The sequence below is a fragment of the Anser brachyrhynchus genome (genome assembly GCF_964034855.1).
Source record: "Anser brachyrhynchus genome assembly, chromosome: 4".
Classification (NCBI taxonomy): domain Eukaryota; kingdom Metazoa; phylum Chordata; class Aves; order Anseriformes; family Anatidae; genus Anser; species Anser brachyrhynchus.
The window spans coordinates 10,019,722-10,039,079 of record NC_137698.1 but is presented as its reverse complement, the minus strand read 5'-3'; the positions used below and the strand labels follow the sequence as shown (position 1 = coordinate 10,039,079).

At 38.6% G+C, this 19,358-nt stretch overlaps 1 protein-coding gene across 13 annotated transcripts in view; it reads left to right on the top strand.

Annotated features, from left to right (window-relative positions):
- GRID2 (glutamate ionotropic receptor delta type subunit 2) overlaps positions 1 to 19,358 on the top strand; it is an 800,504-nt gene that overhangs the window by 492,870 nt on the left and 288,276 nt on the right. For all 13 annotated transcript variants that reach the window (XM_080592187.1, XM_080592186.1, XM_080592181.1 and 10 more), the window contains one exon: positions 7,032 to 7,237. In XM_080592187.1, the coding sequence (XP_080448313.1) occupies positions 7,032 to 7,237 (206 nt within the window). The remainder of the gene's footprint in view (positions 1 to 7,031; positions 7,238 to 19,358) is intronic.

Below are 19,358 nucleotides of genomic sequence, written 5' to 3'. Positions count from 1 at the left end.
AAACAGCCATTTAGACACCAAGGTTGGTGAAGAAGGAGGGGAAGAGGTGCTCCAGGCGCCAGAGCAGAAGTCTCCTGCGGCCTGTGGAGAGGCCCCTGGTGGAGCAGGCTGTCCCCCTGCAGCCCATGGGTCCCACACGGAGCAGATCTCCACGCTGCAGCCCGTGGAGGAGCCCCCGGTGGAGCAGGTGGATGTGGCCTGGAGGAGGCTGCGGCCTGTGGAGAACTCCTGCCGGAGCAGGTTCCGGGACAGACCTATAGAGGAGGTAGAAAAGGGTGGATGGGGGAAAGGAGTTTTTGGTTTCTTTCCTTTGTTTCTCTCTTCTCTAGCTTGCTAGTAATAGGCAACAAATCTTACTAGTCTCCCTACTCTGAGTCTGTTTTGCCCGTCACAATAATTGTTGAGCAATCTCCCTGTCCTCATCTCAGCCCTTGAGCCCTTCGCGTCATATTTTCTCCCCCTTTCCCTTTGAGGAGGGGGAGTGAGAGAGCGGTTGTGGTGGAGCTTGTCTGCCCACCTGAATAAAACCACCACAGTAGGTGTTTGGTTTTTGTTTGTTTATTTTTTGTTTCTTTCACTTTGGAGGTTCACTGAATTACATATAACCTGACTAATGAGAGGGAATTCCACTGCCATTAAAGTAGGATGAAGGACTGTTATTGAATCATCATGTTAAATTGTTGTTTTTCTTAGTCTAGACCTTAAGCATGTTAATAAACATAAACGCAAACACAGCAATGTGAATGCTTTGCTCAAGGCTTTAAGAGTGGTGCCACAGTCAGAGTCCAGCCAGAGCTGCACATCTCCCTCGTGTGCAGTGCATTTCCATAATTAATAGTTGCTGTCATGTTAGCCATCATTGTGTAAGGAAGGATCACTGCTCTCAACTTACAAAGCTTTCTCGATAAGAATTTGAACAGTGCCATTTGTTATACAATGGCTTTTCTCATCAACTGTACAAATAAAGTGGTCTTTTGTGTAAATCAGCCAGTGAATATTTATGACAGGTGCATTCACCTTTACTGCCACAGCTGAATCAGATGGAATTTATCATCTGGGTGCTGCAAGGAAAATGTTCTCAGATCTAAAATGGTATCAGAGGGAGGATGAGCTAATGATTGTAAACCAAGTTTGAGATAACCAAAGTGCTCAGCAACAGCGAGTGCCTTGTAATTTAGGTGGTATACAATGATAAAAGTGGATGGATTAATTTTTTGCTGCTGGTGACTAGTACCATCTTTCTCTTCTCGCTATAGCATGATGTGAAAATTTATTTTTAAAGATTTGTATCTATTTCTAACCTAAAGAGTTCTCATTTTTAGTAAGAGTAATACATAGTTGGCATACGAGGTGTTTGTTTAGTGTTTGCTGTTCATTTTGTATGGATTTTAAAAGCTTTACTTTGACATACAAAACCTGCTATTTCTGTATGAGATGCCTTAGTCTCAGCCTATCTCAAACTAGGGTGTCCTAATCATTAGATTTTCCTCAAGACAGAACAAGGGACTTGCTCCCACTGAAATTGGCATAGAAACAGAAATGCAAGAGGTAACTTATGCGATCCAGCAGTGAAGAAACTTGTGGAAAGAGCAAGTTTTACTTTTTGATACTAAGATCAGGCAGTGGAAGTCAGGAATCTTCTGGTTTCAGGTGTGCCACATATATAGTGTAGAGACCTCAGTAAAAAGAGAGCTAAGACACAGCCGTTGTAAATCTGGTGTCAAGGAAATCTCTGGACTTTAAATCCTTATGATCTACTGAAAATACTGGCTACTTTACCCTATCTGCCTGATTGTGGATATTTCCTACCATAAAGTTGCCAAGCTTTCCATTAAATGGTGTTACTGTTTGTGCTAGGTGAGGTCCAAGTGTTTCTGCCAGGTTGGGCAGTCAAGATTTAGGTATTGGACCCATAGTTCGAAGGATGCTTAACTCTGCACTGAGTATGCTCTGCAATAGTATTTAAGATGCTTACCTGTATCTTAAGGTCCTTCTCAAGTACCCAAAAGATGTTCAGTGAATAGACTGTATGGTTTTAGGTGCTTGCATTTCATTTGCTGTGAACTTTCATAGGTCATCTCCTCATTAAGTGATAGTAATGACGAGCCTGTGGTAAAGCTGGCACCTGGATTCACATCTCAGCTTGACTCGTCAAGTGGCATTTGAATATATCAGTCACATCTTCAGGGAGTAGGAGGCCATGGGTCTTGCACCCACCCACACAAATAAATTTTGCTTCTTTGTTCCTTGTTTGTTAAACTTTCCAAGTAAACTTTACAATGTCTGACATCAGCCACAATTTTGTTTGAAAAGGAGAATATTTGGTAATGTTTCTTTTCAGTTTCCAGCCAGGTTTAACTCTTATAGCTGATGCTGAATATCTGATTACAGAATGGTACTATGTTTTTGTGCATGCATGTGTAGAGTTGAAGTGATGGCTATACAGTAAAAACCAGAAAAGGTAATTTAACTAACAATGACACTGAGATGGAAGGAGGAGGAGGTAGCTTTGGCTTTAGCATCAGTCTGTTTCTCTACGGTAATGTTGACTTTAATCAGTAAGGAGAATAATTAATACTGGTGATAATGGGCAGCTTTTCTGCATTTCTGGAAATGGCTGTGATTCATCTGATTTACATAGAAAATAGAAATGTGTCTCCTGGCTGGGCAACAGGTTGGCTAGCAAATTCAGGGCGAGAAACACCTGTGTTCCAGACATGAACAGTTCTGTGTCTCCACAGTGGAGCCATCTGTGCCACAGGTTGCTTGCCAGATTTTTCTGCAGAAGGAGTTTATCTATTAGAAAGATGATTCCACAGTGCAGTGTGGAAATGTGCCACTTTCAGACAATCCACGCAGGAAAGATAATGCTGCCCATTCAGTGGTAGCATCTGTTCTTTGGCATACGCTTTGAATATGATCATTGCTAGTGACTTGCTGATGAAATATTGGAAGTACCATCGTGATTTAAATAGCATTTAAATAGCAGGGTGTTTTTGTGCTCTCCGCTGTTTCACAGCAGCAGGTGAGCATCACCAGTATCTCCATTTTTCACTGGGTAGGCTGAAGTAAAGCAGAGTCTGTATTTGTTTCCTGTCCTCGGCATTGTGTTTTATCAATGCCAATGGCAGAACTAGTCAGGAAGCTTTATGACACATGATTTGGTGTCCTTTCCATTAGGACACTACTGTTTTCCTACAAGCACTGATACTACACTGTTGGCATGATCACCTGATAAATGCTGAACTTCAGAATATTACTGGGCCTCTCTCACTTTTGACCCTTCATGCAAGGAACATTCAGTATAGTTGCTTCAGTGTTCATATCTGCAGATATTTATGGCAAATAAAATGATTTGACCCTATAATCTGGTTTCTGGGACAACACAGATTATACAGAATATCAGCCGATAATTCCGGCATGTTTATAAATTATGGTCAAGTGCAATGATGTTCTTGTTTTTGAAAGGACAAATAAAACTTTGGTATCTGCATTACATGTTCTCGTATCGGAGAAGAATATATGGATTTATGCTATAGAATTTAAATTTTAATAAAAGTTTTCCTGTGAAATTCATTTCCTCCCTGAATATTTTGATGGTATATCTAGGTCCAATCTCCATATGCTCAGTATACTTCATTAATTTGGACTCTGAGGGTTTTTAATCCAGTTCTTACTCCATTTGTCTGGATGCTGAATAATTCACAGAGTGGGTGAGCCCCAGGAACTTCAGAATGAAGGAGTTAAAGTGGAAGGAAGTTATTTTAAAGAAGTTATTTTACCATTTGCATAAATCGAAGCATATTTGTAGCCGTTCAAATAATCTTGTTGTTTCTTAAATTGGTGTTCAAAGTGCCCAAAAAAAACCAACAAAAAAAAAAACCTAACATCTCTGATTAGATTGATTTTAATTTTCCTGATTTAGATATTAAATAGAAGCTGTAATTAGTATATGATTCTCTTATAGAACTTTATTTTTAGCATAAGCATGTATTTTATTTGTGTTTAAACTATTCTTGAAGTGTAATACTTTAGTAATACTGGTGTTTCGGCAGTCTTTGAAGGCTGGTGTTGCTGTGCTGAATGCTGTTTCTAGCCTAAATTTCTGTCCAGTTTGCAGTATTTTAGAGCTCTAGACGAGAGACCCAACTTTCTGGTGGTGGCAGACTGACTTCTAAGACTAACGCTGTTGAATTATTTTTGTGGGCTGCTTGGCTCTAAGCTGTTACATGGCCAGGTCTTTGTGTTTGGAAGTGGCTTTGGGAATCTGTTGCCTGATGGCTGCTTGGGTGGCTGCTTGTAATGCTCTTTAGCTGGAACATCTTTGCAGAGAATTTTCTTTACTGTGGAGACCAAGCTTTGTTTTCCTCATACTAGTCTTTGTTGCCAAAAATAAGCGGATCAAGATGGGAATGTCTTTCTATGCCTCAGGTCTTTTTGACTGTGCCATTGGAGTTCTCTGAAACCCAGAACCTCTCAGTTACTTTATTTTACCCAAGCCTGAAATCAAATGGCACCATCACCCGTGTTTGTTAGCACCTTTAAACTTCAGAGTGTGTTGCCTCCTCCCCAGTCTATAAACGCAAAGGTAAACAGAGCATTGACTAAGGTTGGAAAAGAGGAAAGCTTGCCTTTAGTTTTAGTAAAGTTCTTCCAGCAGTCAGCATAGAGACTTCTAGCTCGGGTATTTTCAGCTTTTCCCCTCAGGCTCATCATGTCTAGATGTCGGAGCGTTGCTGTTAGACTCCTCAGACCATGTAGGGTTCGTCTGCTGTGGTCACCGGCCAGGCCTTAGCTGCTCTGCTCTTGTACTTTCCCAGTCACATTTTCCATGCTAAATCCACATGTGATACCTCCCAAATCTTTGCAGGGGTGTATCACACAGGTTTCCCTGCCATGTTGTGGATGCTTTGCTGGGGGCGAGGAAGGGGGGAACACATAATCCTCCCCTGCAGCCCAACCTTTTGTGAATCCACAGGACTGATACGGAGCAGCCAAGCTCTGGGAGTACTGCTGTCTCAAAGGCTAGGGGAGGCTCCTGGGGTCTAGGCAGCTTTTGGGAAAGGTATTTAAAAGGTTTTCTCACAATATTTTTCTCAAAAGGGCTGATTTTCATTATTTATTCTAGGCTTAAAATGGACTTCGGTCCCTCTAAAGGCCATTGCCTGTCAGTGTACTCCTGTGAGAATGTAGTTACTGCAGTCCTGATAAAGTAAAACAACAGCAATGTGCTCTGCTATTCTCTGTGGTTTGTCGTGGTGTTGCTCTGAGCTGTTATCACAATGTGCCAGCATGGTATCACTTTTAGCTCCTGCAAAATAAGCCGCCCTAAGGGTCATCTGAGAGCCCTTTCCTGCTTGAGCCTGTGGCTGTTTGTGTAACATCTCTTCTGGGGCTCACAGTCTGCCATGTTCAGGCATCCGTCCAGTCTGCTGTGATTTTCAAACCTTTTGCAGTCCTCCCATGTCATATGAAAACTGCATCTATAGAGTTCACTGTAGCATAAATGCTTTTTAGGTTCCCCATTCCATAGTATGATTAAATGAAGAAGGGAGTGAGAGAAGAAGGCAGGAGAGGAGGAGAAGCCTCAGAGCAACCAAGCACTCATGACAATCTAGTTGGAAGCCTTCTCAGATACTAGACATTTCCTGAAGAAAGAGGTGTGATCAGCCTGTGGCCTCGGGTGTGACCTTTCCCTGGAAAACAAGTGATCCAGACAAAGACAAGGCACTGGTAGAGCACCACAGTTGTAGGAGGGAGGCAGAGCAGAGACTGCAGTCCTCCAGGGATGGGATTTAATATCATGCCCCTAATGCCTGTGCCCAACCATATCTGTCGTGTCATCAGCCTCTCAGGCTGCGTCTTGTTGTCTAAATGGGATCAGATTGGTCTGTGGGAGGCTGGTGCACAGGGAGGGAAGGATATTCTGCTGTGTCCTCTGGGAGAGCGGGTCTGAGTGACTGCACATCAGGGATCTGGTGCCTTGTTTGCATAAAAAAGATTTAGAAACTGCAGTGGTGAATAAGGGTCAGAAAGGGAGGACTCAGGATTACCCTGAGGCCCACGAGATCCTGCTCTGACTTGGGAAGTCATCGAGTGACTTTAAACTGGAAGATTCTAGTTTTTATTTAAATAAAACCATTCAAAAGAGGGGGGAAACCAAAACTACCCCTTTTTGCTCTTGGCTGTGAAATTCCGTAATGGAAAAGTCTTCCGCCAGCCTGAAGGTAGCATCTCAATGTGAGAGCACCCAGCCATTTCTGTCCAGGGAACATTAAAGATATTACGAGGTGGTGGTGGTGGTGAAAATACTTAGTGTTTTGTGGACCAGTTCTCCCTTTGTGACTCACTTTTAAAGAAGGATTTACTTGGTATGAGCCAGAAGGCTCTGCTAGAGCAGTTGGAAGACTTAAATTCAGCCAGTGGTGGCAGCATCAGACTAGAGCAGGAAGTACCGTTGCAACTATGTCTGCCTTTTGTTTTGTTTTTCAAGGAAATAAACAACTGTGCAATTTAGAACGACATTAAGACTTTTTAATGAGCTTCACTTAGTTGAAGCTACGTAGTGTTGCTGTGGGTAACATAATTTTGAGTCCAGCGATAAAAAGTATCTACTTTCCTTCCTCCCACTTCCAAGTGCCTCAGACAACCCTTACTCAGAGGAAGGCAATATAAGCTGCAGTCATCTTAGCTTCATTGCTACTTATGGATTTTAGCATGAACATCCTGTATGGAACTAGCATAACAATTGACTGGCCAAATTAGGAAAGTTGCTAGAAATATTTATTGGTTTGGTTTTCAGTGGTACTTTTGGACAGGAGCTGGTGTGTAGCCATTGTTTCTTGTATTTTAGCACTATAAGAAATGCCACAAGCATAGCTCAGGGAAGAGCTCCAGTGAATTTTAAGTTAAAGCCCAGAGGGATCTACCTGATACTGAACAAAACATTTTTGTGAGAGAAGCTGAATGGCTTTTTGTGTCTTTTATTCCGCTTACCAATTAACATCTTGCTTGGCTTTTGATTTTCCTAGATATCCGTGGAATACAAGAGTTTTTGGACAAAGTATCTCAGCAGGGAATGGATGTAGCATTGCAGAAAGTAGAAAACAACATAAATAAAATGATCACAGGGCTCTTTGCCACTATGCGAATAGAAGAACTGAACCGCTACCGGGACACTCTGAGACGGGCTATTCTTGTGATGAACCCCTCGACAGCCAAGTCATTCATAACAGAGGTATGTGTTCAGCAGTGGTAACTTCTTACTCGGTTTATAAAGTCAGCAACTTTTTGTCGAAAGATGCAATTTGTCTGTGTTTATTTAAAAAAAATATATTTAAATATCCTCTCTTTAAAGATCATCATGTACGGGTATTTTTTTATGCCTGTAAATGTGCCTACAAAGCAATATAACTACATTCTGCACGAACAAAAGCAGTTAGGAAATACACAGAAGAATTAGCCCTCCAACTTCTTTTTTCAGGCTTATGGGTATTGTACTGCAATTTCCTTGCTCTTTGCATTCATTGCTTTAAAAAAAAAAAAAGCCAACTTTACAGCTGACAGTTTTATAGTTTATAGTTTTATAACTTTTTAGTTATATAGCATATGCATTTGTGGATAAAATCTGTTTACTTGATGGGCACTTTATCTTTTATAAAAAATAACGTTTGATAATGATCTGTTATTTACACGTGGGTAGTAGTAAGGTAGTGGAATGCGTGAAGGATTGGATCTGACTGAGGAATGTTAGATTATAAACTAATATTCTGCTTACATATTTAAACAAAAATTGCAGGCAGCATGCACGGTTTTCGAAAATTTCATCATGATTTAGAGATAGAAGACTTGTGCAGAGCATTTGGCCATGACTTGCATAATTTATCTTTTAAATGTGTGGCGTAGTTCTCTTTACACAACACCGATATTTCTCCTGTGTATTTATTTATTTATTTATTAAATGTGTTTGCTCTGTTCATAATGAACCTGTGGTTGAAAGTACCTTTTTTTTTTTTTTTTTCCCTGGTCCACAGAAGTATACTTTCTCTCTACAATAATTTCCCTTTGGATATATTCGTAACTTCTTTTTTTATTTTATTTTTTATTATTATTTTTTAACTTTTGTATTACGTGGGTTTTCAGAAATTCAGGCTCAAAAACTGTGTGTTTGCAGTCTCAACTAAAAGTTTTTTGGGGGTAGGTTTTCTTTTTTTTTTATTTTTTATTTTTTTGGCTAGGCATTCTGCTGTCATTACACACTCAAGCTTGCTAATTTTGAATAATGAGGGTTTGCTGCACTATCCAAATGTTTGCAATGCCTTATAAGATGTAAACAGTTTGTGTGAATGTTATAGATTGTTCTGCATTGTTTTTATCACCCAAGTCACAAATGTCTTATTTTTCAACAAGTGGCATTGTTAGATATTTCATACTTCAACCTGAAAGCAGAAGGATTCAGGACTCTAACTATAATAACTCAGTGAGACAAAGCTCCTATGTTGTTCATAAAGAAAAACACTCTTTTAAAGAAAATAAATTTGCTTTAGCATCATTTATTTTTACAAACAGAAGCATAGTAAGAAAGTTATTGTTATCTTTTGAGGTCGCAGGCACTGAGCTTTTAAAATATTAAAAAAAAATAAAATAAAAACTGTATAACTAAAACAATGTCCAATATTGCCAAGAATGTAAGCAATTTCTTTTAGAGTTCTCACTTTGGCATTGGCCATCCTAAAATAAAATACGACTGTGATTTCTCCTTTCCTGGTATGACTATCAGGAAAGGTCATTGTCTGCTTTTGTGAGTAAGGTTCAAACAGAGAGTCTCGTATCAGATGCTACATTACAGGTTTTGCCAGCGTTTATTTGGGGTATGATGCGTGGCTGGTAAAACTGGCAGTGAAAGCCTCTCAATAGGAGGAGTTACACAAATGGAAGTGCATTACTGCCTGTACTTTGTTTATCTTCAAAATCAGTGCTTGTGCAAGAAGAAATTTTCTGGGACAGCTTTGCCAATGGATAGTCAAAATCTGTTAATTTGCAGTTGAAGCAGAAGCTGTACCTTCTGGACAAAGAAGTGATGAAGCATATGGATTGCCAATGGGTTAAGACGTTAATTCCTACACGATCCAAGTGTGGACATGCTTATTCCAAAGAGTGTGCCTTGTGCCTCAGCAGTCTAACCTTGTAATTCAGCGTAACGTAGTGGAATTAGAACATAAAACATACGCAGTTAATAAGTAACAAATGCATATGTAGACAAGCCTTCTTTTTTATTTTTTTTTAATTTGTTTAAAAATATTTTATAGCTTCTCTACCCAGGAGATGTATTTAAGTTGCCTAGTAAGATGTCAGCCTCTCTCCCTAGGCCTCACATACTCTGTGCTTCTCAGTCCCTTCTTCTTGGACGACTAATTTGGCTGAACCCCCTCATTGTTTAGCTGAGAAGAGGGTTCATTCACTCTGCAACAGCTGTAGTAAGTGTGGGCTTGATTACTATGCAAGTAACAACTTTTCCAGGGTAAATAGACAGAAGCTTGTGTAAATAGGCAGTCTGCAAATCAGAGATTCCTTGTGGTAGAATTTATCTTTGCTCTGACTCATTGAAATATTTATTTTTAAATAAGAGCGTGCTGGGTTTGAGCTTTCTATTTTGTTTTGTTGGTATTTTGCTTGTTTGATTTAAAAAGCATTGCCTTTTGTGTTGGGTCTTAGCTGATCCCTTCTTTCTCTTCAGCTTTTATATCTCTGGAGCTTGCAGAGATGAGATCTCTGCTTTTATACAAAAGAAAATGGAGACTAGGATGTAAACACACTGTTCTGACTATGGAGATAAAAAAAAAAAAAAGTTGCATATTAATTTGTCCTCTGTGGGCATGAAAAGGCAGGGACACTTGGGAAGTGGAGAGGTATCTCTCTCTCCTTTTTGGCTGTAGGATTAATATAAAGAGAAAGGTAGAGACCAGCCAAATTCTCTAATGTCGTTCATTGCTTTGAGCCCAGAGGATGGAGGGAAATTCTGCTTAAACAGTGATATTTGTGGGGCTACAGACTGGAGATGCATGGAGCAAGCAGTGACTGGGACTACTTCCCAAAAGAGTTTATGGAAAAATCTGTAAAAATCCTATGCCAGGGATCTAGCAGTGACTTGTTCAGTTTTCAGTAGGGTAAGGTATTTATGTACCCACAAATAATCATCTAGGTCCCATACATGAAGCAAAATACTCCCATCCAAACTTATTATTACTGAAAAGCACCTTACAACCAACCCTTTAACACAAAAATGGTTATGCTACAATAGTGCTGGTGACTGATGTGAACAGTATGCTGCTTGTTTGCTATTTATTTTTTTATTTATTTATTTTGCATGTGGTCTTCTGAACTGTGATGAACTTCCAGGATGTGAAAAGCTATATGGGGGAAGAGGAAAAGGAATAGGATGTCCCTGCAAGCTCAGCAAAAGGGCAAAAGTCCAGGGTCAAGCGCTAGAAGAAAAGATAAAAATCACCTGATGCTTTAGCAAAAGAGCAGGCATTCTGGGACAAGAAAAATTCTGTCCCCATGCCAGCCTTGGTGGGAAGGCATTTCAAAACCATTAGGAAAGGGGAGAGGGAAACCACCCTCATGTTGAGCCTGCTTTGCAAAGCCAGGACCATGGGTGAGAAGGGCAGTGACAGCTTTCAGAAACAGGTGAGAACACTTCCAAACTTCTTGTCATGCAAGTACAGTAGTATGCAAGTGAAAGAGAAAAATGAATCTTTATAGAGCAAATATAATTTTAAAATGAGTTGTTACTGAACCTTCGCTGCGTTATTTTTTCTAATGGTTACTGTGAATAGAACAAGTAGTAACATTTATTCTGTGAAATTACATTGTTCCTTGTGGCAAGTGTCGTCCTTTTTATTATGTCATCTGTTGGAAATAATAGGAAATTTAAACTTAAGCGTTTCAAAAAATAAAGCTTTTTTGATGTAGTGACATGGTTTTACCAGATTTCAACTTCAGATCTGATCATGCCGCAAATCAGATCTTTTAGATCAAAGATGGGGATTTGCTTTAGTGTTACGTAGCTCTCTAAGCAGGCTTATTTCTTTAAGCAACTCGTTTACTGTGAATTAGAAGAGTCTATTCAACTTTTTATCCACAAAGTTTATTCAGCCTTTGTGTGTCCAAGGTCCATGGACCTCTCTCTTTTTTTTTAATCATTTTCTGTGATGCTGTTCACATCAAGTTTTACATGTTACTTCAGTGTTTGGCTGTGTTTTGTTCTTTTTATTAATAAAGAAAAATAGAGAAAAATGTGATATATAGTTAAGAGATGAAGAGAATTCAGATGAAAATAGAAGATAAGGATCAGAGTGGTGGATCTGGTGCTACTTCCACTGAAATCTGTTGCCAAGTTTTGGTGGGTTTCTGTGGGAGCAAATAGTAATGTTGTTTGTTCAGTCATGAATGGATTACATACATCAGAGAACATGGAAGACTCCAGATAAATATCAAATACATATAACCAGCTCTGGAGAAGGCAATATCATCTAGGGCATTCTTTAATTGCATGTGCTAGGTGGTACCCTGCCTCTATTTGTGGCACAGCTGAACTTGTAGATCAGCTGTTAGCTACTATTTGCCATGGATGCCTCTTTAAAATCTTGTAAATCTGAGCCCCCGATCTTCTGACAGGAATTCAGTTTTGCTAGAAGAGATGATCTTCAGAGGCTAAAACCAAATCTTACACTGTCAGTGACTATGTTTTCTGCTATATTTTTATTGTAAGTAAGCTGAATGCTCTATTCTTTAAGGTTTTCTTTCTCAACAGTTTTTTTTGTTTGTTTGTTTTTTCAAAGCATGTTGAGTTTTTTAGACCAGCACTCTCCTCAAGAGCACTTGCTTTTTCGAGAGTCCATTCTCTATGTCGCAGCTTCTGGTGAAAAAAAAAAAAAAAAAACAGTCAGCATGCCCCACTGTAATTTGCTGTTACTGACAATCTAATTAAATATGTTCTTTTTTGTTGTTGTTGTTGTTTTGTTCTTTCTATAGTATTAAACACAGAATATATAGCTGCAAACTGAGCTAGAGGCTTAAAGGATTTTTTGAGCTCTCAGGATCTTCCAAATCCCTTTACTGTTCAGCATGCTAAACATGTCAAAACTTTCATCCTTTAAATGTAGCAGAAGACTCTTTTGTGACCTTTTTTTTTTTTTTTTAACCTGCAAGAAGGGAAGCAGGGGTCCTTGAGGTTTCCAGATTTTCACCTTTCAGTTAAAATCTGAGCAAATCTTGGATGTACTGTTTAGTCCAATTTCCTGGCTTTTCATGCTCCTGCAGCCTTTGCTGTAGGCCATTCAGCTGACGAATGATGTGAAAGCACCCACCATCTTCCAATTCTTGATGAATGGAGTGGTGTTGGTATAGCTTTTCTATGCACCTGCTTGCCATAGGCACATGTTCAAAGATGAGACATTTTAGTCACAGGCAAATGAGAGAGGAAAGAAAGTTTCAGTGCTGAAATAAGTTAGCTTCAAAGGGATTTGTATCACATGCATCGTCACCATGACTATAACCTGAAGCAATCCATTCTGTTTCTGTATTTTCAGTAAAGCATCAGGAGGAGAGTGAAATTAAGGTTCACAGTGTAGTGATAGGATACTTGAGGGCAGCATGAAGCTCTTGCTGTACCTAATATGGTTTATTTTACTATCTAAAATGAACAGAAAACATCGAGGGAAATCTATTCCAACACAGTGTCTAGATCTGCCTTGAAGAATAACATGGAGCAGGCAGCCATCTGCAGGTCCTTTGCACTGATATGGGTTTTAGAACTGGGGTTTTACCTTGCTGTTTCTGAAAAGTAAGGTAGCGGATCAGTAAGGTAGAGCTCAGCTGGTATGTTTGGGTTGGCTGTATGTTGGTCCTGTTTCTTAATTAGAATTGATAATCAGAGCAGCTAGGGAGAACCAGAATACAGGCATGCTTATCTTGCAACCAGCTATGCCTCCCATGTTTATGTGATGTGAAAAGTGAGACAAAAGCCTGCCTGATGTTATAAGTCTAATGGTACCAATATACCATAGTTATCTATGCTTTATAAGCTTTTCTGTGTTTCTGATGGTACAAGGAGAGCCTCAGTGAAGGGTCTGTCAAAAAACAAATGAACTGGAGCATTTGTTTATTTTACAATGCATCACAGCACAGTTGAGGTTGGAAGGGACCTCTGGGGTCACCTTGTCCAACAACCCTGCTTATTTCTGCATTTATCTTCTTTCTGGATTTTCTTTTGATTTTTTAGTGTTTATTGTGACAGTAGGTGGTGTTTAATGACATGATATTTATTATAGATTAATATTGGCGTGATGCTGGTTTCTATCCTATGGCAGAGGATAGCAAAGTTGCAAGATCTGAATCAGGTCTACCTCTCTGCCAACAACAAAACCTGTAGTTTATTATTTTGTTCCTAAAAGCAGAACTTATTTTGTTAATAATAATAATTTTAAAAAAAAGTACATTCATTATATACATGTATACTTAACAATGTGCATGACTGTAATTGTTCTGTGTCTTGTTATTGATACAAATATTTACACTATCGTCGTTTTAGTAGTTACACAATAAAATGCCTCATCCCTCAGTATAGTAAAACAAGAGAAACAAATTCCCTGCTGGATGTAAACTTTGACCAGTACTCTCGATTTGAACCTTTCTACTTGAAATTTTAGAACCAACTAATGATCTAAATCTCTTCATCTATCCCTAATTCTCGTTCTATCCCAAACTGTAAGTTTCAATCCAGATTCATGAGTCTCGGCACATTACAATTCACGAGTCTAGTTTCATTACAATTTCATAAGTAATTTATTGCAAATATTGAGAAAACCTATAGTTGAACTGCTAGTGATTTCATCTGACAAAAAAAAAGAAAAGCTTTTGCATTTAAATATTGAGTAGAAGATGTAAGATGTACTTTATGAGCAACTTGTTTGCTGTTGTGCAGACAACTGTTTGGTTATGCATTCCTATAAATTTCTTTCTGTTAATGTAGATGGCATTTAATGACTTACTCATTGCCATTCTCTTCTTTGGACCTTGCTTGTTGCTGGGTGTCATGTTCTCTTAACTAAAATAAATAATTGAGAGGCTGAGCTCCCATGATTTTTAAAGATCTAATAACTAATAACTTTTTTTTTTTTCTGTTTGGGTTGACTGTTATTTCTCCTGCTTTCTTAAATTGCTATCACGGTTGATTATATTCTGCTTTTATTATACCAGAGATTTTAATTGGATCTGATAGTCTTGGTTACTGCTTATCCTTCCTCCCTGCTTTTATAGCTTCACTATAAACACCTCTGTTGTGTTCCTCCTGAGACAAATGTCTTGCCGTGGAGAGCAAATTGCTTCAACCAGCCAAACAGAATTATAAAAAAATAATAATAATAATAAAAAAGGAAAGCTATAAAACACACTAATGAAACAATGTAACAAAGCTATTATATGCACATTGATAGAGACAGTCAGTATATTAAAGTATGTTATTTTCCATGGAGCTGAGTGTGGCTGTCTGATTCATGTAGGCGTTATAAAAAGCCCGCTCTGAACATCTGCAAAACTAATACATAGTTGACGGCCACAGGTTGAGTGCCTTTTTGAAGTAAAATGACAGCTAGAGAGGATTAACTTAAAGGGGTGATAAGATTTGACAAAACTATTTCTAATCCAATTCTTCCTCCAAAGTCATGTAACCTGACTGGCAGAGCAGCTCTACTTCCTTCCTTTTCACCAGTAAATGGAGGCACAGCCAGTGCATTAGCCTACCTAGGCTGCCTTGAAATATAACTAATTTCCAAGTTACAAGAAAATTCAGTGTTGAATGTTTCTAGCCCTGAAGCACAAATGACTCATAATCAATTAATATCTAAATTATTTTGTCCATCTGTTAGACTGAATTGAGGAGAACTAATAGTCATTAGTTCTTTTATTTTAAAAGTTTTCCCTGTGGTAATGATGAAATTATGCCATTACTTTGTTCTAAAGAAAAAAAAAAAAAACATCCCTATTCTAGTGTTAGCTTGTAAATTACTTATGATATTTAGCTGAGAAGGATCTCCCACATTTTCACCTTTTTTCAAAATGTATGTTGTAGTTTTAGTCTGGTTGTAGTATTTTTTGCCATGTATACATCAGCAAATCTGCATCAATTTAAATTCTTTAAAATTTGGTGAACCAAACTGGATAATTATCTGCAAATAGATTAGCAGTACATTAATAAAAAAATGCTTAGTTACATCACTAGGAGCAATTGCCATAAGAATGGGAACCTCAAGATTGAGCATGTTTTTGTGGATACTTCATAATCAGCAGTGATATTTTTAAAGACCGTTAAGATAATTTATGCTGGTTTGGAAGCACTTAGCAGACAGTAGCTGACTTTGTGGTCTCCACAGAGCTTAAGAAGATGTGGACTGTTGCTATGAAGAGATGATTTCTGTATTAAGCAGTACTAATTTTTCAACTTCCAACATCATATTTCCCTAGTTGGGACTTGTATTATTTAGCTCATTTATAAATGATTTCAAAAGATTTGTTTTTGTCCAGGATGCTCTCATTTCAAATGGAAAATAAATTAATGGTTGTGATTCATCTCAAAATTTCCATAAATGAAAATAACAGCTGCTTCTGCTGATTGTAAGAGTAGATGCAAAAAGTATGACTTTAATTTTGTAAAAACATGCTATCTACTGGTTTCCTTTGCCATCCACTTATATTTTAATAAGAGCCCTGTGCTTCCTTGGAGGGTTCACTCATTTTATCTCTACTTACAAGTGACTAGGCAGCCAGCACTACTGAAGCTGTTGATAAACCCAAATTCTGCAGAGAAAAAACATAGACTACTCTATGGAAAAAAACAATATTACTCTAAGTATTGATTACGAAAAAGCTAATTACACAAGTACTAAAGTTTGTTCATGTCAGATTACCCAGCTTTGGGATGTTGGTAACCTTTTCTTAGACCAGATTATCTGGTGTAAATTGCCAGAAAATTTGTCCTGATAAATAAAAGAAAACAGGGTAATATGAAACAGTAAGTAGATGGTGCCTCCTATGGTGTTACTTCTTCAGGATCCTCTATAACAGCACTTGCCACAAAGCTGCTCAGTGCCCTTCTTTGGGATTTTGACTGCACCCTTTTGCTTCTGGCATGTTCAGTGGTGACCCATTAGTTAGCTCTGGCAGTGGCTGCGATACATGATAACTGTTGAACCTGAATGTTGAAGAGTGGTCAATTTTCTCAAACAGTATGAAGAAAAGAGATACCATACTCCAGACCCTGTTAGATTTTCTTGAAAGGTGTTCTTGAGAACCACATGAGATTTGCTGGGGAAGGGAACCTGTATTTATCTTAAGATGGATACATATCCATCCATACGTAAGTTCATATAATTCAGAGCAAATAAGGCGTGGGAAGCAGTAGGAGTTCAGGCTGTCAGCAAAAATTAATTTAAGCATCAGCGACTGGACATGAAAACACAGGGAGAAAGAAAAAGAGAAAATGGAAGTCTGCAATGTGATACTATTAACCTGCTGTGTTAAATGAGGAAAGAGGTCTGTTTTGTCTGGTCTTTTGTGCTTTACCTGGCTTCTGAGCTGGCATTGCTGAAGAGTTGGACAGCCACAAATTCAGAAGAGATTAAATGAAGTGACTGATTTTTTGTCAGCTTTCTTTACGAATTGGTAAATAAAGTAGTCTTGAAGAACAGTTCACATACAGTATTCATTTAGTTATAGAGGCGCGAGGGCAGGAGCTCCTTTTAATTCCTCCTAAGACAGTTGGAGAGTGCATTGAACAAGAAACTGGGGGGATGTAGAGGAGGAAATGGAGAATGGGAAGAGGTAATTCAAACTTTCTCAAATTTCAATCAAACCAGTGCTGGAAGCAGCTTCCCACAAGCTCTGATTTAAGCAGAGAAGTATAAAAATAAAGTACTTGGCATTTTGAGATACTCTGAAGAGTGAAAGTTTTTCACGTATGATACCCTTAAAACAGAATTCACATTTGAATCGCCTGGAAATGTATGAACAAAGAGAGATAATGTGTCCTGAGAGCCCTTGCAGCTTTCAAAGGTAGATATGTATTTCTTAAATAAACACTTTAATACAGAAATTTTCTGCTCTCAGATGAGAGGGGCTGCTGGGTCTACAAAATTGCTGGTTCACGGACAACTCTTCAGCTGAGGCTCATAACATCTCCAGCATTTGCAACTGACAGCATGGTGCAGATGTACTTTGTGGATGCTTTAGGGTACTTTGGGTTACAACGTCTCCAGGTACTTCAACATTCTGTCAAGGGCAGAATGTCACTTTCTGTCTCTTTAGCTGATCATTTCGATGTTGAGCTCTTTCTTTAAATCTGAGTGGTACAGTAGTTCCTAGTCCACTTCAAAGAGTGATTTAATGTTTCAGTCTGGCCATAAACCATTCTGTGGTTTATAAAATATCTGAGTCATCTCTGCATTCTTGATGGAGATCTGTTTCTCTGATTGCTCTGAGATGGTATGGTCTCATATGAGGTTCGATGGTGGTCTGGAAGGTAGGTAGTGCATGCTTAGCTGTTTCTCATTGTGGTTATCTGTCAGACTCTAAATTGGGCAACTTTGAAGAAGTAGTGTGTGACAACCATCAGCCAGGTTTGAACTGTGCAATTTATAGCCGAGCACATTGGCTAGTGTTGGAAAAGCCAAGTAGCAGGTCCAGCCCATATTCTGCAAATCACACAGAAAAGCTTGCAAAACACACTTACCAGCTGTGTACTTAAAATGTGTAAATTGCAACACACTTCATGTCTCCTGTGAACTTGAATTCTGTGGGGCATCCTCATGATAGCAAGTTAAATGTGGATCTGATTTGTGCTTCTTCGATTTTTATTTTTGGCAACAGTTTGCCTTAATTTTAGGGAGTGCAAATTAATAATTACAAAATAGAATCATGTATTATTTATATTCTGTTTTACATATATTCCTCTAACATGCATAAGCCAAAAAGTGTGCTTGTAGTGCAGAAATCATACCAGCAGTACATTGCTGTTGGAATCAGTATTTAGGGAATCAAGTTTGTGGTTTCAGTTCTGTAAATGAGTTAAATGTTGGAAACACTTCATTGATTTTTGCAGCTCAGATCCTGACTGAAGCCAGCTAGGATTTTTATATATTTTTTCCCATAAAAAAAATCTGAAGTTTTTTATGGTCTGGGCTTCCAAGACTGCTGGGCAGACTACCTGAGAGCTTGGGCCCTGAGAAGTCTTTCACAGAACTTCAAAACTTTTGGGTTTCATTCCAAGCTGGAATAAAACCAGTCTTTTAAATATCTACACTCTCTGCAGAGTTGTGTGACCTTTTTTTTCATGCTGCTCTCCTCCAGACTTGCTTTTAATTTTACTTCCAAGCTATGCACTTTACATTTCAGTTTGGCTTATTATGGTCATGGGTCTTTCATTACTGAGAGAACATTACTGTCTTTAATATTAAAGCAATTGTGTTAGGGAGTTATTGCCAAGTGCTAAGTTTGGGGTGAAAGTACTTTTTCCTTGTCCATTTCGTCAATCTTCATTTTCATCTTGTTTAGATAGGGGTTGCCAGCCTGCCATTAATGAGCATCCTAATTAGGCTTGCAATGGTGAACCCAAGCAGGCTGTCAAACCAGTGTTCAAAGAGGATGCAGAAAGCTAAGCCCTGTCATCAAATTAGTTGACAGACTTATGCAGGCTAAGGTACAGCTGGATCCACCACATACACATTGAATAAGAGAGGAGGCAGAGTAGAATGAGAGATCCCATAATGTATGACCACTTTCCCAATGCCGCTGTCTGATCATACATCACATTCACATTCATCATGTACAAAGAGAAACCCCTCAGACTGTATTCCCCAACTTTGCCATTTCCCAAAGAGTTGAACCATGAGACCCTTGGCTGTATCGAAGACCACTGAAAGATGTAAAAATCCAGATCATCATCTGACTTCTGCCCATTATCAGAAGGAAATGATCAACTGAAGAAAGAAACATGAAAATGCCTGTTCAGGTCTCAGATGTAAAGCTAGGAGGAAGGAAAATGTAACTGGATTTCTTATTTTTCCACAAAAACTTGCATATAGTATGTGTATGTATATGTATGAATAGTACAGTATTGCAGTGAAAGAACTAGGAAAGGAGTATAATGTCAGTTTTGATAACTTATGGATGCTCTTATTTGTGTTAAACTTTTTTTGTAGTCTGAACATCTGAAAGAGATAAGTGAAGATTTATTTCCAGGAAGCAGTAGTAAGAGTATATGAAGTTAACTGAATTTTTATTTGAATCTAAAATTAAAACTT